At 41.4% G+C, this 25059-nt stretch overlaps 1 protein-coding gene across 5 annotated transcripts in view; it reads left to right on the top strand.

Annotated features, from left to right (window-relative positions):
* The window catches only part of LOC143039580 (UDP-glycosyltransferase UGT5-like), a 21826-nt gene extending 10992 nt beyond the window's left edge, over positions 1–10834 (top strand). For 4 of the 5 annotated variants that reach the window (XR_012967652.1, XR_012967650.1, XR_012967653.1 and 1 more), the window contains exons 4-9: positions 1101–1334; positions 1604–1768; positions 3691–3916; positions 6456–6675; positions 8066–8668; positions 9365–10834. Coding sequence is in view for 1 of the 5 variants with exons in the window: in XM_076209810.1 (XP_076065925.1) it covers positions 1101–1334; positions 1604–1768; positions 3691–3916; positions 6456–6675; positions 8066–8336 (1116 nt within the window). In the remaining 4 variants the exon portion in view is untranslated. Of the gene's footprint in view, positions 1–1100; positions 1335–1603; positions 1769–3690; positions 3917–6455; positions 6676–8065; positions 9016–9364 lie in introns of those variants that run through there. The other variant, XM_076209810.1, reaches the window with a different exon arrangement.
* Positions 10835–25059: the final 14225 nt, after the last annotated feature.

Consider the following 25059-nt stretch of genomic DNA (forward strand, 5'->3'; position numbering starts at 1 on the left):
AATAGGTTATGTTGTGGTATATTATTGCAAACACCTGAACCAGGAACAATAGAAGTATTCTTTAGTTTACATTAATTGTTAATAAAACCCACTATATGGTAATGACTGCATAAATATGATAGAATTATTGGCTCCAAGGATTGAAGTACTGGTTATCAACACAATCTATATTCTGTATACCAATATATTTTTCCCATTATGAAGGAAGTAGCTAGCCAAGGTATGCACCTACTCCCCCATCACCCATTTCATCTTTGCTCATTGCAGAGGAAAGGTCATTCCTATCCTCAGCCCATTGCCTGAGTCAGAGGCAGTACAGCAAGACACAGCACATCTACAGCATGGCCAATCTCTTCATTTACGTGGCAACCCTCCCTCCCTCTTCCCCTTAAGCAAAAATAGAAAATATGAGGAGAAATCCAACAAAGTACTGTATTAAGAAAAAAATATATAAATTCTGAACTGGAGTGTAATCAATATGTTGCCCCAGGTCTTGCCTGCAGAAGACCTGTAGCCTTCAGGCTATGGGTAACGGCCTCTGGGCAGGACCACAAGTCACTCAGGGAAGATATAGTATGCACAGGGTTCGTACAGGTCCTTAAAACTTAAAAAGTCATGATTTTTGTAGTATAAAAATCCAGTACTGAAAAGAACTTGAACACTTCAAAGATTGTCAAAAGTCATGAAAAAGTCAGGAATTTTAAGTTTTTCCACCAAAATAAAATTATTTAATATATATTTTTTTTAATCAATTAGCAAAAATGACTCCCTCATCAACTGTGGTGGTTCTAACAGTGGACAAGAAATGTTGTTCTTCAGGTTCACTTCCCTTGAATGACATTTTCTGGTCATTTTTGCAAGTGCTGGGCTATGTAAAATATCCAGGAATTTCTGTACATAGGTCCTGAAAAAGTGCAAGAATGGGTCATGAAAAGTCCTTAAAAAGTCATGAAAAAAATAACCTGACAAAGAGTGGGAATCCTGATACAAGAAAGGAGCAATGTTCATAGGATCTGTCTCTTACTCTTAGACTGTATATTCCACATTGTTTATAGAGACAGACATGAGTAATCTAATTAGTGTTTTTATTCACTCTTTAGCTTACCCTGCCATTTGTCCACGAGATGCCTTTCATGATGATCAGCCCTTCTGGACTGGATCCAAAGACTAGCGCTGCCCAGGGCAATGTCTTGAACCCGTCATATGTGTTTGGTAACCTGCTGTACACAAGGCAACCCATGACCTTCCTGCAGAGGGCACAGAACCTCCTGACTCACCTGGCCTATCCATACATTTATGATCAAATGGGAAGTTTCCACAAAGTACAGGATGAGGTGGGTTGCACCAAGTAATTACAATTCTTCTAACAACTCTTGCACCACAGGTTTTCGCATACTGAATAAAATTGCCTGGGTGAGATCAACATTGAGTTCCTTCTTGAGGTGGTCCTAGAAAACAAATGTCAAAATCTCCTGCCTTTCATCATTTTTGATCCATTGGAAACTGTGTTATATTTGCCACAAATTCATTAATCTACTGGTTGCAGGAATTGGTAATTTGGTTCATAGGAATACTTACATCTTGCTGATTTTTTTGTCATTAGATATGGCAACTGTTCCCTGGAATTCCACCTCTGATGGACCTGAAGAAAAATGTGAGCTTGACCATGTTCAACACAGATCACTGCTATGACACATCAGTGCCCCTTCTGCCCTCCCAGATAGAGATTGGATGCATCCAGTGCCGAAATCCCAAGCCCTTGAAGGAGGTAAGTTAGCCAAAGGACCTGTCATTATTATGTTAACTTGTTTCATTGGCCTTTACTTATAGTGTCTTGTGACACTGCTTCTGACCCAGGGCAGTGGACAAGATGCAGGGATGACCTGTCATCCAGAAGATGCCAAGATGAGAGGTAGGGTAGAGGGGAGTGGAGTATGTAGGGGATGGAATGGGTGGGAGTGGTTTCTATGCCTTTGTCTTTTTGGTACCTCTCTTGTAAGGGGGAAAAAAGCCTTTGGTATATGTATGTATATATGTATTTCATTGGCACAGCACATTGTGTCTAGTCAGATGTCACAGCTTTATGCAAATGAGGGACAGATTGTGGCTTGTCTTGTTTGTTCAGGACCTCAGTCAGTTGATCTTTAGCCATGGTTCTCTCTTGCAGGAACCCCACAACTGACAGGGACACTATATTGACCTATAATTCAGAAGAAATTTCATGTCGATAATTGCGCTGTGTAGATGTTGGGCAGCATTAAAAAAATACATGTCCCATGTCTTTGTGTGGCATTGACAGCTGGGGCATAGTGTCTATCATCAGGTCAGTTCTGTGCTATTTGTTTTAGTGCTACATGATGGTGGTGAGCTAGTTTGATTGATTCTTATGTATAAGTCATGGGGTATTTTTGCTTCTGCATTTATGTCTGGGCATAACAATACAATGGAGGATTGAGTGCACATGATTGTTGGTTCTATTAGAGGATTTAAGGCATTCTCAGGCCATGAGCGAATTACATCACCCTTAGCATGCCATGGTGCTGATGTCGGCATCATTAGGTGTGAGTAAGTATATGAGGATGCTGGTGTTGGCATCTTGATTATATTTATTTTATAGTTGTAGCTGAGTGATCCCCTTAGGGTCCAGTACTCTGACATAGTGAGGGGCTTGCATATTGCAAGGATGGGCTGAGCTGTACATGCCAGGTCCTACCATGATGGAAAGGTCAGCCCTGAACTTACAGACAAAACCAGTGTGCTATCATTATTAAAAATGAAGTATGTTCATCACTTTATTGAATTTTTTTTTTATTTGCTGGTCCTCTTCCAAAGCAGAAAAAAATATCAAAGTTTTTCTACTAGGTTCTTGGTCACATTGGTATTGCTGGTAATGAACGTGCTGATGTTACTGCCAAAGCAGCAACTAAGCTCAATCATAACTCTAGCACCAACCTTTCACTTTTAGACATAAAGCAAGTTATTCATAAATATTGTAAAGACTAATGGCAACTGTATTGGTCTAATATGACTAGCAACTTCACATTAAAGTCTATTAGGCTTTCTGTTCTTCCCTAGAGCCACATTCAGAGGGACAGAAAATCTAGTATAATTTTAACCTGGCAACCATACTCTGTGAACAGGGTTGATTGCATTTTCTGTGGTTATCAACATTCAGTGTGAAAGAAAACAAGTATTACAGCTGTAAGTTTATATTTTACAGTGCACGTATTGTGATGCACCATCAAATCATCATACATCAGGCACCATAACACTGTGCATGAGAATTTAACTCATACTGAAGATGTTAATTACAGATTGTTGGTATGGGGGTAAATCCCATACATACCCTGAAGAACTTTTGCTTGATCTGAGCAAAAATCTATTTGTGTATCAAAGTGGTTGTGCCCCCCCTCCCCCATTTACCCTAGTATGGTACACATTCATAATCAGTCAGTACTTGTATGTGATGGGGTATGTCGTTTTCGTCAAACATTTGATTCATTTGTGAAGGCAGCCGCGTAGGTTTTTCTGTTTGCATCTGCTTGTAGAATTTGAAGGCGTCAACTTTTCATTTGGCGTCGTTGTCTTAGGGTTAAAATATTGGCGTGTTTCAAGTATCAGTTATCGGTTCCCCCCCCCCCAAATAACATTCCTAGATCCGTGCCTGATGTATACATCTCGTTCCTGCAGGAGCTGTTGAGGTGGATGAAAGGAGCAGGAACAGCAGGTGTGATCTACTTCAGTCTGGGAACTGCCGGCAGGAGTAAGGCTATGCCTCAGCAGTACCGTGACCTGTTTGTGGCTGCCTTTGCCAAACTGCCCCAGCGGGTCATCTGGAAGTACGAGCCCGAAGAGCTAGAGGGCATTTCCAACAACGTTATGCTCCGGAAGTGGCTCCCACAGCAGGATATCTTGGGTGGGTGTTCCCTTTTCCAGTTAATGTGATGATAACTATATTTATTAAATCCTATAGCATAATGACACTATAAAGTTTTTCTATCTATATCTAATAGGGGAGGTTGCCAAATCAGAGGTACGCATCCACTCCCACCCATTCCACTCCCATCCACCACCCTCTCATCTTAACTCCTTGGGGTAATTGACTGCATGTTATTGTGTGGTATTAATTGCACAGTAGCACATAGCCAATGCTTTAGGGACTGGTTTAGGACATCCCTATGGACTAGCCACATGTCATTTTGACTATGTTAGAGAAAATAGGGGATGTCTATGTTAGAGAAAGCAGGCGATGGAATAGGTGGGAGTGGTTTTTATGCCTTTGTTTTTGGCTACCTCCCATGTAAGGGGAGAAAAAAGCCTTTGGTATATGTATGTATGTATATAGAGAAAATATCTACTCCTAGAGGAATGGTGCTACTTTTGTACTGTGATTATCTCTCCGTTATGCTGTTCCCTCTTAAAATTCTTGTGTCCCACTTCTTAGAATATATATTTTCCTCTTTGCTTCCATCCTCTGTGATAGGGGGAAAAAGAATTCTGCCACAGTTTCCCATGTGGGTTGTAAAATGTGCCCAAAGTGGGATAGAGTGATGGGACTAGGTATCCTGCTCTCTGTAAAGCTATCCTACAAGAAGTCAAGGGAATAAAGGTTGTGCATACATACATATACCAAAGGCTTTTTTCCCCCTTATAAGGGAAGTAGCCAAAAAACAAAGGTATAGAAACCACTCCCACCCATTCCATCCCCTACATACCCCACTCCCCTCTACCCTCTTCCCTCCCTCTTATCTTGGCTCCTATTGGATGATGGGTCATCCCTGCATCTTGTCCACTGCCCTGGGTCAGAAGCAGTGTCACAAGGCACAGCATATCCACAGCAAGGCCACTTCATTAAATCGGTGACCCCGCTTTTCTGTCCCTTCATGCAGAAAAGGATAAGATGGGGAGAAATATTCTAGCTAATATATATACCAGTGTACTGGCACGTCACAGCAGGGTCTGGCAGTGTTGCCAGACAATTAAAAAAACACGAAGGCAGGCATTCCAATAAAGTAGAGAAGACTTATTTCCAGTATTGACTAAAACATATGAATCTGTTTTCCCTAAAAAAGTGTAGACTTGGAGGTGACTTGATAAAGGTCTTTAAAATTCTAAAGGGAATTGACAACATCAAAAGTGACAAAATTTTCACATTGAATGAGAATCAGACAAGAAACAATGGTCTCAAACTGTCCGGAAATTGATTCAATTTGGAAGTAGGTAGAAACAACTTCGCCAACCAAATAGTTAATGAATGGAATAAACTTCCTGTACAGGTAGTGCAGTGTAGTTCAGTTCGAAGCTTTAAAAATCATTTAGATAAACACCTAAACAAGATGCTGTAATGATTATAATTCATTTCATATTATTTGTTTTTGTTTTGTTATCATTTGTCTGTTTTGATTTTCATTTAGTATTAGTTATATGTCAATTCATTATTATTTACTGTTTACCTGTTTGTTTATTATCTAACTAGGCCTATGCATTTATTTATGTATTTCATTTGTTATTTACATTACTGTATTATAGTTTTTATTTATTTATTTATTATTATGATTTTTTTCGCATCTGACCTAGATATGGACCAAAAGGTCTCCTGTCGGCATGCTCCGCCTTTGTAATCCTGTATAGGGGAGGTGGCTGGGATAGGTATGATAGGTTACTGTTATGAGAAAGATGGAAGGGGGAAACACGGGTCTTGATCCAATTATTGAGTTTATTCCTGACCAGTTTCGCTTTTCAGTAGCTTCTTCAGCGAAACTGGTCAGGAATATACTCAGTACAGGTAAACGTCGACTTACGATGGCATTAGGTTTCGATAGAGCCATCGTAAGACGATCTCATCGTAAGTCGATCCCCACTCTGTTCCGTGGTCACTGTACCTAGCCTACCTGTATATTAACCACCAGGGATACTGAATATAGCCTATTAAACATGTACAGTAGTTTATTTAATTATTTTTATCCTTTTTACCATATTCAAACACTATAATATGTATTTTCAGTACGGGACTTAAATCTCGCGGGCAGCAGCCAATGCCAGCCGTACGACGTGACGTAATAATACTCGCATCATAAAATATAGTCACCGCTTATATCGATCGTTCTCTCTTTCACCCGCGAATTTTGAAAACCACAGAGAATGGGATTTAGGGCACATTTGAGAGAATGTAAAAACACAGGGGCGACCACAATAAATATAATCAAGACGCCGATATGGCAGCGTCGCGAATCCACTTGCTCCTCATGACGCCTACGTGTGCGGCACCGTATGGAAGGGGTTAAATTATCATATCGTCGTCGTCGTCGTCGTCATCGTAAAGTCGAACAATCGTAAGTCGCGGCCATCGTAAGTCGACGTTTACCTGTAATCGGATCAAGACTCGTGTTTCCCCCTTCCACCTTTCTCATAATTGTCCCAATGTCTCACCAGGTTATAATTATATCTGTTTGCAGCCCATCCAAGTGTTAAGGTTTTCATCAGCCATGGTGGACTTCTCAGTACCCAGGAGTCACTCTACCATGCCAAACCTCTCATCGTTCTCCCCATGAGGACAGACGAGCCACGGAATGGAAACATGATTGCTGCCAAAGACTACGGCATTGCTCTTGAATGGGAAGAACTCACCGTAGATCTCATTGTGAACTCGATCAAAGAAATAATAGAAAATAAAAGGTATGATTCCAACCCACCACCACTTTTATTTTTTCTTCTTCTTTTCTTCCTGTTCTTTCTTCTCCAGTCATGACTGAAGTATGGTTTGACTCATTTGTCCCATTTATAAGGGGAATTGTAGAAATAAAGTTATCAGGCTACAAATTTGAGTGAGAATTTAATTGCTATTACATTTACACCTAACCTGAGGTGCTAGGGGAGTGTTGGGTAATCATCTCTCTTGGTGTGAGTGTGCATGGATTCTGTCACACCCTTCTAAGGGGAAGGTAGTGGATGCACATGGTAGAAATTTTCCCACTACAGTAGAAGCTCTGTTCTCTACCAAAATCTGTTCCAGAAAATTGTTCCAAAACAAATTTGGTCGAGCACCAAAAAATGTTTCGGATATGCTTTGAATTTTGCCCCTTGGTTCCATTTGGGTTGGTTGAGAACTGATGATTTGATCTACTACTGGACCAAAAAAAGTAAATAAAGAAATAAAAAATTATAATAATGAATAAATAAAATAAAATTAAATGTAATAAATAAATAAGATAAAATCTTCAAGAACTGATTTGTTCAACTTATGACACATTCAAGACCTGAGGTTCTAATGAACTTCCTTCAGTCTGTAGTTCCCTGTCTTAGTATCCATTTCTAACCATTGCCCTTCTACCACAAGTAAGTGACAAAGACGGTCCCACACGAGCAACACACAAATAGTCCAGATGCCCAGAGACTGTTACCGATTACTGTCCAGTTATGAGTCTCCAGTTAGTGAAACTCATAGGTAACAATTAACATAATTATTATTACATATGAAGGTAATAATGATTATATTAATTGTTACCTAGCATCTCACTGACTCGGGACCCATAACTGGACAGTAACCAGTAAGTCACTGGGCACATGGACTGTTTGTGTTGTACTCATGTGGGACTGGGAGTAGAACGGAAGGGAGTGGGTGCAGTAAACCCTCAATATAACGAACGATATGGGGACAGGGATCTGTCGTTATATCCGAAGATCCGTTATAACCAAGCATCCATTATATCCAATGGAAATACTGGACAGATCCGTTATATCCTGAAGTTTGTCTGGTATTAGAAATTAGTAGAATTAGAAATTACAGTAAACCCTCAATATAATGGACAATATGAGGACAGGGGTCTGTCATTATATCTGAAGATCCGTTATAACTGAGGACCCCTCACTATAACGAATGAAAAAACATTATAGCGAGGGTTTGTCCAGTCAGATTTTATGTCCGTTATATCCAATATCCGGTATATTGAGATCCTTTATATTAAGGGTTTACTGTACTTGCCTTTTGACTTGGCTACTTCCCTTGTAAAGGGGAAAAAAGCCAGTATATAGATAGACAATTACCTTTATTCTTCTTTCTTGACAGATATGAAGAAATGGTGACAAAAGTGTCAGAGTGTTTGCATGAAAAAATGGAGACACCTCTGGATCGTGCCATCTGGTGGACAGAATATGTCATTCGCCACAAAGGAGCTCCTGCCCTAAGAAGTCCAGCTAACAGTCTTTCATGGACTGAGTATCTCCTCCTTGATTTCCTTCTCCTCCTCAATGTGGTCTTCTTTGCTCTACTATGGATGTTGTGTAAGCGAAAAAGCAATGGTGATGACTATACATCCCACAAGAGTAAACAGGAGTGAGTGAATTAGATATTGATTAAATTTTCTGTGCACAATTCCATAAAATGAACCAGAGCAGGTATTCCCTTATTTCATGGGTTGAGTTCCCATGTGACAAAAAATATATGAATGAAAAATAAATAAATAAAAAACAATAATAACAAATAAGAACTTTTGTTACACTGTGGATGACCAATAATTCCACTGGTGATAAGTATCAGTAACATCTTTCAGGTAACTCTAAGGCAGGCATGGGCAATCTTTTTAAGTGCGTGTGCCAAAAAGTTTCTCATGGACCAATGGAAATTACTGGGTGCATATTATATACTATAAGAAAAGTGGGAGGTAAGCCAGTTGTTGTTTGTTGTTGTTGTTGTTGTCGTTCCCTAGACTGTCTGTCCGAGCAGTCCCGTCTCCCCAAGGAAGGCCACAGCCGAAACTGGGTTTTCCCACAAATCTTTTATAGAGTGTATGTTGTGTTGTTTGCGTGCATGATTGTGTATAATGCAGTCTTCCATTATGTGTTGTATGGTATGGGGTGAAGTGTTACATCCTGGGCAGCTGTTCACAACACGGTCGTCTAGCCTCTTCTGGTAGCTTAGAAGTGCTGGGTGGTGACCGCATCGCAGTCTGGCCAAGTGGACTCTGTCCTTTCGTGGGAGAGAGGATTCAGAAGGGTGGATATCAGGGGGTCTGGCATGCAGCAGTGTGTTGTCTTTCAGTGTGTTAATGGAGCGGTGAGTGATATGATTATGAATATGTTTCCGGAGGCTGGTATTTGGTGGTTGTGGAGGAAGAGAAGAGAGTATCTGTGCGTAATAAAGGTCTTTGGGTGTAGTTTTAATGTTTCTTGGTGTGTGTGGGTGTTCTGCTATGTAGTGTAGCGGGTGTGATGTGTTTGTGGTGGCTGCAGCAAGTGTTTGTGTGCCTCTCATGTCGAGGTGGTCCTTGACTTTGAGGACTTTTGTTTCATGGTGTAAATGGTCTGTAGGTGATGTATTTGTGCAGCCTGTAATTGTTTTTAGGGCTTTGTTTTGTATGATTTGAAGGGTGTTGTTTGTTGATGATACTGCACTTGTGGCAAGATCAGAGGGGGGATTAAAGAAGTTAGTGACAGAGTTTAGGAAGGTGTGTGATAGGAAAAAGTTTAAGGTAAATATGGGTAAAAGTAAGGTGATGAGATGTACAAGGGGAGAGGATGGCAGCAATTTGGAAGTGAGTCTTAAAGGAGAGAGGCTGGAGGAAGTGGATAGCTTTAGGTACTTGGGGTCACATGTGGCAGGAAAGGGAGGAGTGGAGGTAGATTGTAGATTGAGAGAAGCAAGTAAGTGTTTTAGCGGATTAAAAAGTGTAACGAGAAATAGACATTTAGGAATGGATGCTAAGAGGAGACGGTATGATCGTGCCAACAGCACTGTATGGGGCAGAGGCATGGAACATAAGAGAGGGAGAGTTTAAATGTATTTGAGATGAAATGTCTGAGAAGTATGGTAGGGGTTACAAGGTTGGATAGAGTGAGAAAGGAGGAGGAGAGCATTATTTTCTTAGGGAAGTCCTGGTTTTGCATGCTGGATGAAAGTCATCATAATGTCACATTAGGCACACATCATTAGTTCCCCCACCCCTGTTGAAGGGTAACTTTCTTAGGGTCCTCCCCCTCCCCCTTACTTAAAACTTTTTGCACCACAGTTGAACACCAAAATGACATTACAGGGTCTAACAGATAAATCCGTACAACTTCTTATCACATGTTTTAAGATTAATATCTCGGGTTATAATAAACAGAGAGTTATGAAATTTTCAATATATTTAGAAAAGGCAATAAGAACAATGATTTCATTCAATGTAACCACCTTCAGCTGTTATGACGCTTTCAACGCGTTTACGAAACTTGGATACAGCGTTGATGATCTCAGACTTTGATAATGAACCCACAGCCTTCTTGATGTCTGTCTTCAGGGTTGTTATACTTCTGTGTGGCTTGTCACATGCCTTGGCCTCAATTCGCGCCCAAAAATAATAATCTAAAGGGTTTAGGTCTGGCGAATTTGAGGGCCACAACTCTTTGTTCCAGAACTGCACATTTGACCCTTCGAGAAGGTTGGTGGTCCTCTTTGCTGTGTGGGCTGGAGCCGAGTTTTGTTGGAAGACAAACTGGTTGCCACTAGCCTTATCTTTCATCCAGGGTATTATTTTCTCTTCTAGAACTTTGCAATAGACAACAGCATTGACTTTCTCCTTGTTGTTGAAGAAGTGAGTGAAGACGTCCCCCTCAGTTGACACCACACAGAGCACCATGACACTTGCTGGTTTCTTCGTCGTTGTCTTGTGTTGAACCTCTGAGGATGAGGAGGCTATCCAGCGATCATTCCGCTTATTGAAAGTCGCATCAACCGTGAAAATCTTCTCGTCGGAAAAAAACTTGATGACTGAGCCATTCGACTTCATCCAGTTCAACAGCTTTTGGCACCTGGTCAAGCGGATTTCTTTCATTTTTCGTGTCAAAAGATGTCTTTTTCCTTGTGAGAATGAGGTTAATCCCAATTTCTTTAATGCTCTGTGAATTGTCATTGTGCTGACACCTCTCTTCTTTGCCAATGTCGATAATGGTAAGGCTGGATTTGCATTGACACTTCTCTTGAGACCAGCTAAAAAGCGAGGTGTTAGAATTCTGCCCCTTCTGGGCTTGTGAGCAGCTCGTTGGTCTTCGCCGGTCTCATCAAAACGTTTACAAACATCTGAATTATGCGAGTCCTGCATGGGCTCCTAATCTCAGTGAGACACACCACTTCAAATCATACAAAACAAAGCCCTAAAAACAATTACAGGCTGCACAAATACATCACCTACAGACCATTTACACCATGAAACAAAAGTCCTCAAAGTCAAGGAACACCTCGACATGAGAGGCACACAAACACTTGCTGCAGCCACCACAAACACATCACACCCGTTACACTACATAGCAGAACACCCACACACACCAAGAAACATTAAAACTACACCCAAAGACCTTTATTACACAAAGATACTCTCTTCTCTTCCTCCACAACCACCAAATACCAGCCTCCGGAAACATATTCATAATCATATCACTCACCGCTCCATTAACACACTGAAAGACAACACACTGCTGCATGCCAGACCCCCTGATATCCACCCTTCTGAATCCTCTCTCCCACGTAAGGACAGAGTCCACTTGGCCAGACTGCGATGCGGTCACCACCCAGCACTTCTAAGCTACCAGAGGAGGCTGGACGACCGTGTTGTGAACAGCTGCCCAGGATGTAACACTTCACCCCATACCATACAACACATAATGGAAGACTGCATTATACACAATCATGCACGCAAACAACACAACATACACTCTATAAAGGATTTGTGGGAAAACCCAGTCTCGGCTGTGGCCTTCCTTGGGGAGACGGGACTGCTCGGACAGACAGTCTAGGGAACGACAACAACAACAACAGTTTGTCTGGAGTATTTTAGCATCCTTATTATGGCGCTAGGAGTGTGACCCGCGCGACAAAGTTCGCATATGGCTGAACGTTTGGCTTGTTCCATTGCTTAATGTTTATTGCACCGGTGCTAGTATACAACTGGCTAAATTATTAGACAAATGGAAGTATCTGGAAACAATCAGAATTGCCATATGTTACTTTTTAAGTGCTTAAAACCTCTTCAAAGTTTGTACGGATTTATCTGTTAGACCCTGTACAACTAAGAGTCATGCAAATGCCTCGTTACACGACTCGAGGCACAGTGGTAGAGTTCCCAGCTGCCACTATGGTGGTCCAGGTTTGAATCCTGCCCAGGGTTGAAATAATTTCAGTATTGCTGCACTGCGGGTTGTTACTCCAACTCATGGGCGGGGAGTTGGGGGTGTGTGTGCATGTAAGGTCACAGCATTACCCATAGATCAGTCATATATGAGCTCTGAGCTCTCTTCTGGGAGGGAAATAGCTGTTGATCACAAGTCCAACATGTGATCCAAGACCATGGTGAACCACACAGTTGTGATATTTTGGAAATCATATATTGAAACTATTGGGGCCCATGACAGTGTACAATGGACCACATTTCCTCTATGCACTGAGATTATAATCTTTACAGTGTGATTTCTCTGGCTGTGAAGTTTAATTTAGGAATAATGTATAGATTTAATTACCATTGCTACTGTTGTTATATATATTACATTGTTAATTGTAAATTTGTCCTGGATGCTGACAAATTCTAGTGAGGGAAACTTCCTGAATGGCTATCTGTTTGTTTATATACCAAAAGCTTTTTCCCCCCTATAAGGGAGGTAGCCAAGTCAAATGGGCAACTTCACTTCCATGGCAACCTTCCCTCCTACATAGATAATGTGTTTAATTATGTATAAAGAATAATAAATCTAACCTGTTGTTTTTGTGACTGCTTCATAATTATGTACTGCAAATTCATGAAGCAGCTGTGAATTTCATCCTGAAACTCCTCCAAACCACCAGCAACACAACTCTGTACCAAATTCTGCACCTGTGGTCTTGTGAAGTATTCTGCATGAATTCCTCCTGATTAGGAAAGAAAAAAATTTAATTCTGAAAATTAATGAACCGTGGTGCACATAATCATCCCTTTGATCAACTGAGGATCTTCATTTAGAGATTTTCAGGGTAACACTTGATGGCTTTATTCATACAGGAGGAATATTTTCTAATTCTCAGTTTACAAGAGTCTTTGATACTTTAGATCAACACTAAGTATTCTCAATCAACAGGAATTTATATCCTACATCACTCCAACTCTCAGGCAGAAGAATAAGTTACATTACCCTCAGCTAGAAAGGTGTCATGTCATTGCTTTACCAAGTGCAAACAATACTAACCTGTGGCCTCAACCTCTGCTATCCTGGGTAGAGCTGATGGCCAGGGGTGGTTGCTGCTGTTTGGCCCCCAACTCTTGGGGTTGGGGGGTGGTCCCACAACCTAGACGCTGCAGCTCCAGGACCGCATTGTGAACAGCTGCCCAGGATGTAACACTTCACTCCATACCATACAACACATAATGGAAGACTGCATTATACACAATCATGCACACAAACAACACAACATACACTCTATAAAGGATTTGTGGGAAAACCCAGTTTCGGCTGTGGCATTCCTTGGGGAGACGGGACTGCTCGGACAGACAGTCTAGGGAATGACAACAACAACTTCTGCTATCCTTGATGAATCAAATGGAAGTGCAAAACAATCATCTTTTGTAACATCCTGGTTCTGCTCTGGCAGAGCAGGAATACCCTCTGGTGTGATCCTCTGAACATGGGACTGCCGAGATATTTCAACAGAAGAGGAGCTATCCTGAAGTTTGATGGGGAGTTCTTTTTTTCAAGTGGAGTATTCAATTACTCCCACTGCCTCTGTTCTTAGAGGTACAGCTTTCTCAACTTCCGGTTCCTTGTCTACTACAAGGCAAGCCAAAAATACATATTGTACGTACCGTAGGATGGGGTAATTGGGTCATCACTGGGGTAAATGGGCCATATAAAAGTTATTCATGTATTAAAATTTATGTTACAACTGGTAAATAAAATTCTGGTAAAATGGAGGTAGGTATTTATTCAGGGTAAAAGTGAAATATTTTAAAAGCAATTTCAATCAAAAAAGTGAATAACTTTTATATGGCCCATTTACCCCCAGTGATGGCCCAATTACCCCATCCTATGGTAAGTACATATTTAGATTTTCCATGCACCCACTATCCATACCAAACCTTGCACCGCATATACCAACTTTGTTCATTATATCGGAGAAATGGTCAGTACATCTCACTAGGGTCGATATAACTGAAATTTAGTATAATGATGTTTGGTGTAACAAGGGTTTACTGTACACTCGTGCCTCGATTTAACGGACTAAAAGGGGGGAACACCGGTCCGATATACCCGATTGTCCGAAGTTTCCGATACTACTGTATTTCAACGATTACGTTACGAAAAAATGAGGAATGAATACAGTATGGTACTTTTACTTAAGCACACTATCCAATCTGTTAGTGTAAATACCTGGGATCTGGCCCAAAATTTTCACCCCAAGAGTACCAAGTCCAAAATTTTCATCAACCGAGTACTTCAGCGAATATTGGGTAAGTTGTTCCTTTTGTTTACGAATATCAGACACAGTTTGTTTCTTTACTCCATATTCATCACACACCTGCTTCACCGACACTCCACTTTCCAACTTTTTAATCAACTCAAGCTTCTGTGATACTGTTAAATTGACTCTTTTCCTCTTTTCTACAGGATGTACAGGTGCCATGGTTAAAAAAAACTGTTGAATTATTTCACAAAACAACACACAAAACAGGGACAAAAAGGTCGAAAAACACGGACCAAACAGCTCCACGTGTTCCGGAACAGTTGTAAACAAAGCAACCATAGGTCATCTGGCGGTCAACTGCGGAAACATCGGACCGCGTCCGGTCGCTCCGGACGATCCGGAAGCTACAGATTTTGTCCGTTGCATCCGAAATCCGTTAAAGTGAGGTCCGTTAAATCGAGGTATGAGTGTACTTATATGTTAAAAACTATTACAGTTTTATCAGTACAGCAAGGCGATACAATTTCACCCAAATTATTTACAGCTTGCTTGGAAAATATTTTCAGAAGGTTGAGTTGGGAAAAGAAAAGTTTGAAGATTAATGGCGAATATTTGAACCACCTAAGATTTGTGGATTACATTATTCTTATTTCAGAAAGAGCATAAGACTTGCAAGATACCTGAACAAGGAAAGCCTCAAAGTAGGTTTTTAAATTAATAAGAGTAAAACCAAAGTAATGTTCATCACGAAAGTTCAAAATAAAGAGATTGTAATTGATGGTGAGAGTCTTGAAGAAGTTGAAGAGTATAATTATTTAGGCCAGATGGTGAAAGTGACGAAAGATCATGATAATGAAATAAAAAGACGCATTTCAAATGTTTGGAAAGTGTTTGGTAAGTATAATAAAATCCTGAGAGGCTCTCTACCTCTATTTTTGAAGCGTAAAGTTTACAATCAATGCAGTCTGCCAACAATAATCTATGGCAGTATGGGTGTCAGACTTGGAAACTGAAGAATGCGATTGAAACAAAGCTAAGGACTGCACAAAGGAGAATGGTGAGGTCTGTGATGGGAATAACGCCGAGAGACCGAAAGAGAGCAAGTTGGGCGAGAGAACAGACTAGAATGGAAGATGTTGTGGAGGTAGTCAAATAGAGGAACTGGAATCGGACAGGTAAGTTAGTGCGAAGGACTGATGAGCGATGGAGTAAGTGTGTTACTGAATGGACGCCGCAAGAGAGGAAGCGTGGAAGAGGGAGACCAGACAGAAGGTGGAGAGACGAGATTGAGAAGTTTGGAGGAATGACGTGGCCGAGGATGGCGCGGTCATGTGAATCATGGAATGCTATGAAGTAGGCCTTTGTTCAGCAGTGGACTCAAGATGGCTGATTTGATTGATTATTTATGTTCATTTTTAATTGTCTATTTATTTTTATTTATTTGTCGATTTATCATTAGTTTTATCATTATTATTATAATGAGGCACTCGAAGTAATTTGACCTTATGCCATGACTGGTAGATCCACACCTACTAGAAGGAAAATGTAGACACATCCAACAAAGTCCGTATACCCTGAAAAGCATTGGCAGTAATAGTCTAGTAATGTGCTGATGGATAAAATGAACGTACGGGTGAACATTGGGTTTACTGTATACATAACATTTTAAAAGATGTTCTGTTTCAGTGGACCGTGACGTCAATGGAACGCAAACAAGTGTTTTCCGTATGTGGTGAAGTGCTGGGCAATATAATCATAATAATATCAACACTAATTTTTATTGAATACATTGCCAGAATACATTATCTATAATCTTAAAGTAACATAAAGGTATATTTAGATAATTTACCAAAACAAAGTGCACAGAAGTAACGCAGCTTGTTACAAAATAGAAACGTCGAACGTTCAGAACATCACAATAGCTTGGACAAAAAATGTGCACTATTAGCAGGCTAGATAGTAGATGTTAATGATACCATCTCTATGCTACCAGGTAAGACTAATTATGCCAAATTACCTCTTGGGAACAGGTTATGCATGGCCGCTATTTGGTAGTAGAACTCCCCGTCAATTTTGTCAAATTACAAATGCAAACTTGAACTCTATCAAGTGATTTACTTATCGTGGGAATGGAATGGTACTCATGATTTCCAGTTCATCTTCAGTACTTTATTTTGAACACCCTTCCCAGTTCATGATGAACACACCCATGTTCTTGATACATATTCATACTAAGTGCTATATATTTTGCATGCTGTTTATGACCAATTTGAATTTTAAAAACATAATTATTATGCATTGTATGATTGTAAAAGTATTTACTGTTTTATAATCGTGATCAGAAATAGTATAAAAGGGAATAGAGGTTAGAGAAATATCTGTATATTAGATGTGAAAATATTTTCATTTGCATTAGTCTTAGGAGTACTTTCACATATGTGAGACCAGTGATAGGTACATACATGTGGTAATTATGAAAGACATCATAAAGAATCATCTTGCTGCCTCTCTTCACAATCTATTAACACCCTCACCTGTATCTAAAGTTGCAGCCCCAAGAGGTTGACATATGGTTCTGGTCCTGGGTCTTAGATATCCATTAATTTCTCCATTTTCTCCTTTTCACACAAGAAAAGTTGACAACTGGTAACTGCCTCCATGAAACTACTATAAGCCATTGACACAGAAATGGTCCCACACGCTTGATGGCACAGTTGGTAGAGTTCCCAACAGCCACTACGGCGGTCTGGGTTCTAATCCCGCCCACGGCTGAAATAATTTCAGTATCGCTGTGCTGCAGGTCATTACTCCAGCTCGTGGGGAGTTGGGTGTGTGTGTGTATGTAAGGTCACAGCATTACCCATAGATCGGTCATATACGAGTTCTGTGCTCTCTTCCGGGAGGGAAACAGCTGTTGTTCACATGTCCAACAAGTGATCCAAGACCATAATGAATCACTCTAATGCAATATAGATAACAGTCCTGTATGTGTGTGTGCACATTTTTTATGTATTTATTAATTATTTATTTATTTTGAGAGAGAAAAAGAGAAAGAGATCAAAGAGAGGTTGTAAGGACTGCCAGCCACAGTGGGACAATGGGAACCCACAGAGGCCACTCCTGGGCTGTATAATGTAAAGTCTAAAGGGCTTCCAGTATGTGAAACATTCCGTTGGCTGCAAAGTGTAATTTCTTGGGCTATCACACTGTTTTCAAGATGCCTTGTTTTCATAATCTGTTACAGAATAAAAATGAGTTTGTTTATCGATGGGGTATATATTTCCAAAGCTTGTTGGTGTTGTATGTATACATGCATATTAACACATTTGTTCTTGTATTTATATTATTATCAGGATGATCATTTATATTGTATCCATTAATGAAACTATATATAAAATGGTCTTCCAGCATACATAATGAAATAAATGTAAAATATTTGTGCTTTGAAGAAAACATTTGAAAATTATATGACAAGTCATATGAAGGGTAAGATTCAGTGATCCATTATTACAAAAAATAGGAATGATATTGCCAGTGTAAGGAACATTCATCTCAAGTAGTCAGCACTTCCGTTGAATATTCTAATCTAGTTAAGTACCATATCAAGTCCTGGAGGGAAAAAATCTAACCCATCAGGATGATGAGAGTAAGTTGTCAATGTAAGAGTGGTAGAAGCGACCTATTGTTGTTGTCGTTCCTTAGACTGTCAGTCCGAGCAGCCCCGTCTCCCTAAGGAATGCCACAGCCAAAATGGGGTTTTCCCACAAATCCTTTATGGAGTGTATGATATGTTGTTTGCGTGCGTGATTGTGTATAATGCAGTCTTCCATGACGTGTTGAATAGTATGGGGTGAAGTGTTACATCCTGGGCATTTGTCCATTTGTCCTGTTGTGATTTATCTACCCTAACTGAATGGAGGTATAATTTTCTCTATAAAATGGTTACTTGAAGGTAACCTTTTCAGGTTATAGTAACCTAATTGCGATGGGGTTCAAGCTACACTCATGAGGTCCTGTTTCTATATCTCCAGTTATTAAACTTTCCCTTAAATTAATTTATGTTGCCCACTTGAATCATTTATTCTAATTGGTTCACAAATTGATACATCTGTATCAGATGTGATTACAGACATACTTCATCAGTCAATAGATTAAAACAAGACATTAAACTCAAACCACATGAAACAAGAAGACGAATACATGGACGACAAATGATATATAAAATCACAAACAGTTTAGTTGATATAAACAAAGAAGCCTACATCCAACAAATACATGAACAACTAGGTAAATACAACCTATAATACCATACATACCAAACAAGCACCAACATATTTCAGTGCTCGTTCTTCCTCTGCAGCATCCAAAAGTGGAACCATTTCATGTAGTAGTTCCACTCTTGATATTTTTAGAAATAGGATCATCCATCACTACCTCCCTCTTCACAATCCAAATCCCACTCCTGACCTTATTCTAATCCCACCCTTAACCCTTATCCTAATCCCATTCCCAGTCCAAATCCTTTCCCTAACCCTTAAATCCCCTGCTTTGTGTCCACAAAATCTGCCCATGAGTGGCCCTTTGCATGTTGCTATAAAGAAAGAAAAAACTATACTTTCTAATATTTTTTAACCAGTATGACTTCTTTAGATTTTTGCTATGTCCTCTTGGTGTTTGTCATCCCATACTATCATGTCAATTTTTGCTTATGGAAGGATGAAATGTTATTAGTTTTTGACAGTTCGGATCACTTGCATGCTGACGACTCTTGCTCAATGTGCTCAAGAAACGTGGAAGGGTTCATACCATGTTGTGAAATAAAATTGTAGCTGTCCAACTTTTTTGTATGTTCATAATAGTAATTAGTTATTATTATCTTTTATTATTACCGGTAGTTAGCTATTAATGGAGGCATGTGTTTTACTTCCCGAACATGTTTATATTTGTCTAAGAATGTATATACCAAGGGCTTTTTCCCCCTTACCAGGGAGGTAGCCAAGTGAAAGTTATGTACCCACTCCCACCCATTCCATCCATCCACTGCTTGAGGGAATTTAAATCTTCTTCATCTCCATATGCTGCATAAGGAGACAGAGAGAGGGTTGCTGTGTAAGTGAAGCAGTCTCGTTGTGTCTTGCTGCATTGCTTCTGATCCAGGTCAGTGGGCGAGATCCAGGGATGACCCGTCATCCATGAGGAGCTAAGAAAAGAGGGAGGAAGGGGTGGTGAATGGGAGTGGAGTATGTGGGGATGAAATAGATGGGAGTGGAATTATGCATTTGACTTTGGCTACCTCCTTTGTAAGGGGGGGAAAAGCCATTGGTATATGTCTGTATTATTCTTTCATGTCTTTAGTTGATGTAAGCCTTTACACATCTTTTATCTTGTTTCTCTTTATGTAAGCCTTTACACATCTTTTATCTTGTTTCTCTTTTATTAAGTATGGCTTATAAAGTTAGGATTCATTTATTTAATTTCTTTTTCTGAGCCTCTAAAGACATTTCTTTCTTATTCTAAGCCTCTAAAGACATTTCTTACTAGCTTATAGTTTAAAACAGGTGTTTGTAACCCTTTCTGTAGGTTATCTATGGATGCGGATTGTCACTATCACTCTCTTGCCACAATGGTTTTGCCTCAGCCAGTTTGACCACCATTGCCAAAGACATATACGGGATTGTTGTTGTTGTTGTTGTTGTTGTTATGAAATTTAGTTCACCTGCGCTTCTATCCACATGGGCAATCTCGCGCTTCAATCGCGTGATGCAGAGGATTTTTTTTTTTTTTTTAATGGAAGACCATAAGGAAAGATGAGTAAATATACTTGGGCCTGCTGGGTAAACAGCCTAAATACACCACAACTCCCTCTCAGGAGGGGTGTCCTGACTCCCATCATAGGGAGTGAGAGGGAGAAGGTCAGAGAAGAAGCAAGACCCCCAACTCCCTAATCCCCCTCCCGTTGTTTAATTTTCAGTAAAAAAAAAGGACAATATCAACATCATTTGAATCAGATAACACGAAAAGGATTTGAACTTTTGTTGATGAAAACCTGAACAGGTAAATTAACGTAAACGTGTTGTGTGAACTTATTTTTGTATCATAATTTACTTTTGTGTAACCATATTTTGAGGTCGGTAACCTAGGGTTGTCATTTATGAAAACGTCCTTTTAATTTATATTTGTCCTTTTTTTTCTAATTCCGTCGCTTAGCAAATGGCAACTCCGTAGAGTTGACTGCAGTCGCTGGCTGGCGGGCGGGTGGACAGTGGTGGGTTGGGTTCAGTCTGCGCGGGGTGTGTGAGCGGGCGAACCGCAGTGTTCCTGCGCGCGCGTTTGCGCATGTGCAGAGGTCCGGTGAGGGTTCCCCGCTGCCTGAGTTCCGGATACTGTGTACGAAGCCCAGAACTAACTCAGGGGTGTACACTTTAAACCTACTATCGGATAAATAATATCAGAAGTACAGGGAATCCGTATATTTCGACTACTACCTGTAGGGGCGTTAAGATCACTGAGGAAGAAATGGTTAATGGTGATTTGGTTTAACGTCACAAACTCCTTCCATCGGAAGGCTGTGATGGTGCCCCTTACGGAGGGCTTTGTAGCGTGGAATTGAATGAAACATGCCCTTGGTTCAACTTCGCCGGTGGCAGGATTCGAACCGCCATCCCCTCGACCTTCGCCGCAATTGGAATATATTTGACGATTAAGAACATAGTGCAAGTAGTTGGAATATAGGCGGCTTGTTTTCGACACTGAAAAGATCTTTGGAATATAAACGACCAATTATACTTGGAGTACTCGTTTCTCTCTCTCTCTCTCTCTCTCTCTCTCTCTCTCTCTCTCTCTCTCTCTCTCTCGTGTTGAGAATATAAACGTTTGTATTAGCTGGGAACGCTACCCCCCACCCCTGTCGCTACGGCAACGATCCCGCGGCTAATGGAATAGTTTGATGTTGACTATTATTGAATATTCAATGTAGTTTTGTCATAGCAGATAGACTATGAATGACATGTTTCGTTTCGAATACAGTGACCTATCTATAGCGTACTGTTGACCTGATAAAAGTCGGTGACCTGCTGCCATGGACGTAGGCAGTCATGTGACATGTATGCAAGTGATCTGTTACGTTAACAATACAAGTAACCTGTATGATGTACAAGTGACCTGTTAGTTGAGATGACCTGAAAAGAAGGCAGGTGACCTGTTTAGTTGGGAATACAGTGACCTGTCTATTATGCGGGTGACCTGTCAGGAATTGGGATGACCAGTATGTGACAGGAATGAAGGTGACCTCATGTGCATGTGACCTGCTGTGGTAAGGATGAGGAAGACTTGTGACCTGCTGTGGTAGGGATGAGGAAGACTTGTGACCTGATGAATGGGATGATTGTGAGGTCAATTGATTAATTATTAACACCAGTATATATATATATATATATATATATATATATATATATACATATATATATAGTCGATCAAGTATAAGTGGATTTGTAGTGACTGTGTGTAAAGTGGTGACGTCATTGTAACGTCATAGCTTAGAAACGTGGATGCTTCAAGTTAATTTACTTATTTTTATTTATTTGTTTATTATTATTTCATTTTATTTTTTACTTATTTATTGTTTATTTTTATTTTTCTATTTTTTTCCTATTTTACTTTTTTATTTATCATTTTTATTTATTTATTTATTTATTTATTTTTTTTTTTTTTTTTTTTTTTCTTACTGTGGAAGCTTCCCCATGCATGAACTCTTGCCTGTATCTGAATGAAATTGTTTGGCGTTAGCCAGAAGAGATTATATAAAGTTCATCATTGTAGCAAAGGAAGAAAAAGAGTGTTCATGTCGACCGAGCAGGTGAATGATTAGCTCATGCGCAGAACAGGTTGTGGTGGCTTACTGTTTAGCGTGTTTCGCTCGCTCCTTATAGTCAGCGACCTTTGGCTTCAGCATGGAACTGATGAAACTTCTGAAACTTTTCCCTGAAGCTGAAACACGAGAAGAGTAAACCGAACGGAACTACAATAATCATCAGACACGTGTGCAGGATTCGAAAAAAAAATTGTGACGTCACACAAAAAAGACAAAGAATAACGAAGACGAAGGTGTTCTCCCGAAGTTCTTCTGACTTCGAAACTTCGTTGGTTGAACGCCCTCCCCCTCGGCCCAGTCCTGCGACGACCTTTGACCCCTCCCCCCTTCGTGCCCCCACTCCCCTCCCCCCTTCTGCCTCAGGAGGTCTACAGCGCACGCCCCCCCACCTCCCCCTCGCAGGAACATTTCGGGGGGAAGGTTCTCTCCTGACGAAGTGCTGGCCGAAGTGGGGCAACGGGTTCTTCGACGTGTCTTCGCAGTGCTGCATTGAAGTCTCTTGGTGAGTAGAAGGACATGTTCAGCTTTCCCTCGAGCAACTCTTCAGTTGAATAAAATCAACTGGTGTTAACGAGAATAGAATATGTAAAGTAAGTCACACTAGTTTTGATGCTAAGGGGCCGCCAGGGTGGTAATTAATGAGCGTGCATTGAAGCTGTGGGGGTTAACCTGCCTAGGCTCTAGGGCCCCTGATGCTGTGCCTCGCTGCCTTGGCTTTGACCCGAGGAAGGTACCGGGACTTCGTCCTTGAGGTGCCGAGATGGGAGGAGGGGATTGAATGAGCCTCATTTTTTTTATTTGTTTATTTTCTTTTGTTTTGTTGTATTTATTTATTAATTAGATTATTTGTTTATTATATTTTTTACCGCCCTGCACTACACATTTATGAGGGAATGGCTTTTGGACTGCTTAATGTAAAAAAAAGTGACCATTATTGTTTTTATTATTATTATTATTACTATTATGTTATTATTATGGAAAGGGTGGGAGTGTTTTTTATGCCATTGTTTTTTTGGCTACCTCTCGTGTAAGGGGGAAAAAGCCTTTGGTATATGTATGTTATTATTATTGTTATATCATGAGTGACTCAATGACATATCCGTCGTTTATTAATGTCCGTATAATATTGATCACGATGGTCGGTTCTGGGAGAAATGCAAAGGCGGCATCTACCTTCCTCGAAGAAGAGAAAACTCAGACCAATGAAGAATCGAACCCGAGACCAACAAGACGCGAGCCCAGCATGCCAGCCAGCGGGCAACCACATCTCCAAAGAGGAGAAAGAAGGAAGAAAGGAAGAATCGAAAGCGAACAGGAGGAGGAGGGTGGGAGTGTGTGCGAAGGAGGGTGGGAGGGAGTGGGAGACAGGGAGAGGAGGATGGGAGGTGTCGGGAAGGAGATGGGGTGGGTGGGAGGGAGTGGTAGGAAGGTGGAGGTGGTGCCTGGGGCAAGGTCTATCTCACGTCTACTCCCCCTTCCCCCTCTCCCCCTTCCCCCCCTCTCCACCTCACCTCAGTCCGAGCTTGCTACCCCGAGTGCTCCGTCTCCCCCTACCCTCTCTCCCATCCCCTCCCCTCTCCCTTCCCCTCCCTTCCTCTCCCTTCCCCTCCCTTCCTCTCCCCTCTTCCTTCCCCTCCCCTCTCCCTTCCCCTCCCCTCTCCCTTCCCCTCCCCTCTCCCTTCCCCTCCCCTCTCCCTTCCCCTCCCACTTCCCAGTCCTCCTTTCCCATTCCCTCTCCATTCCCCTCCCCATCTCCTCTCCCTCCGTCTCCCCTCTTCCCTCCCTCCGTCTCCCCTCTTCCCTCCCTCTCCCTCCCCTCTTCATTCCCCTCCAATCCCCTTCCCCCTCTCCTCTACCTCCGTCTCCCCTTTCCCTCCCTCCCCTCTTCTCCTCCCCTCTCCTCTCCTCCCCTCATCCCTCCTCTTTTCCCTCCCCTCCCTTCCCCTCTTCCTTCCCCTCCCCTCTTCCCCCTTCTTCCCTCCCCTCCCCTACACTCTCCCCACTTTCTTCTTTTCTCACCCTCACCTCCCCCTCCCCCCATACACCTCCCACTTCCCCCTTTCCCTTCCTTTCCTCCTTCCTCTCCCCTTCTTCCTCCTTCCCCTCACCCCTCCTCTCCCCCTTTCCTTCCTTCTCCTTCCCCTCCAACTCTTGACGTGTGCCGCCCTAAGGTCGTTTGCCCAGTGCCCTAAGGTCGCTCAGCTCCGTCTCGGGAACGAGTGTCGCATCTGCCGTAAAAAGAAAAGAAAAAAAAAAAAAAGAGAGAGATACATAAAATCATTTGGCATCTCTTTGCTGCCTGGGAATTGTCACTTTCCAACCCACATGAGGGTAACTCACCCCCTCCCTTCACTCTTACCTCCCCCACTCCCCCACTCTCCCTCCTCTTCCCCTCCCCCTCCTCTTCCCCCTTCCAACTCCTCCTCCTCCTCTACCCCCCCTCCTTCCTTCCGTATAGGATATTGACTGCCAAGAATTTATGACCTCAATACATTGCAACATTTAATTAACCCCTACGGACTAGAGTCCTACAGCGTCTTTATGGCTGGAGAGTCGTCTTCAGGAGGGGAGGAGAACTCCCTTGTACTCTCACTCACTCCCCCAATATCTCTTCTTGACCTTCTCTACATTATGATCCAATCGTTTCTTTGGATGGGATAATGTTTATCCAAGGAAAGCGTTGGTCATTATCGGAGACGAAATACAGTCCTTCCTTCCCCCTCCTCCCCCCTCCTCTCCTCCCTCCTCCTTTCCTCTCCCCCCCTCCTACTCCTCCCCCCCTCCCTCCCCC

This window comes from Oratosquilla oratoria, chromosome 26 (genome assembly GCF_046742065.1).
Source record: "Oratosquilla oratoria isolate Oo_2021 chromosome 26, ASM4674206v1, whole genome shotgun sequence".
Lineage (NCBI taxonomy): Eukaryota > Metazoa > Arthropoda > Malacostraca > Stomatopoda > Squillidae > Oratosquilla > Oratosquilla oratoria.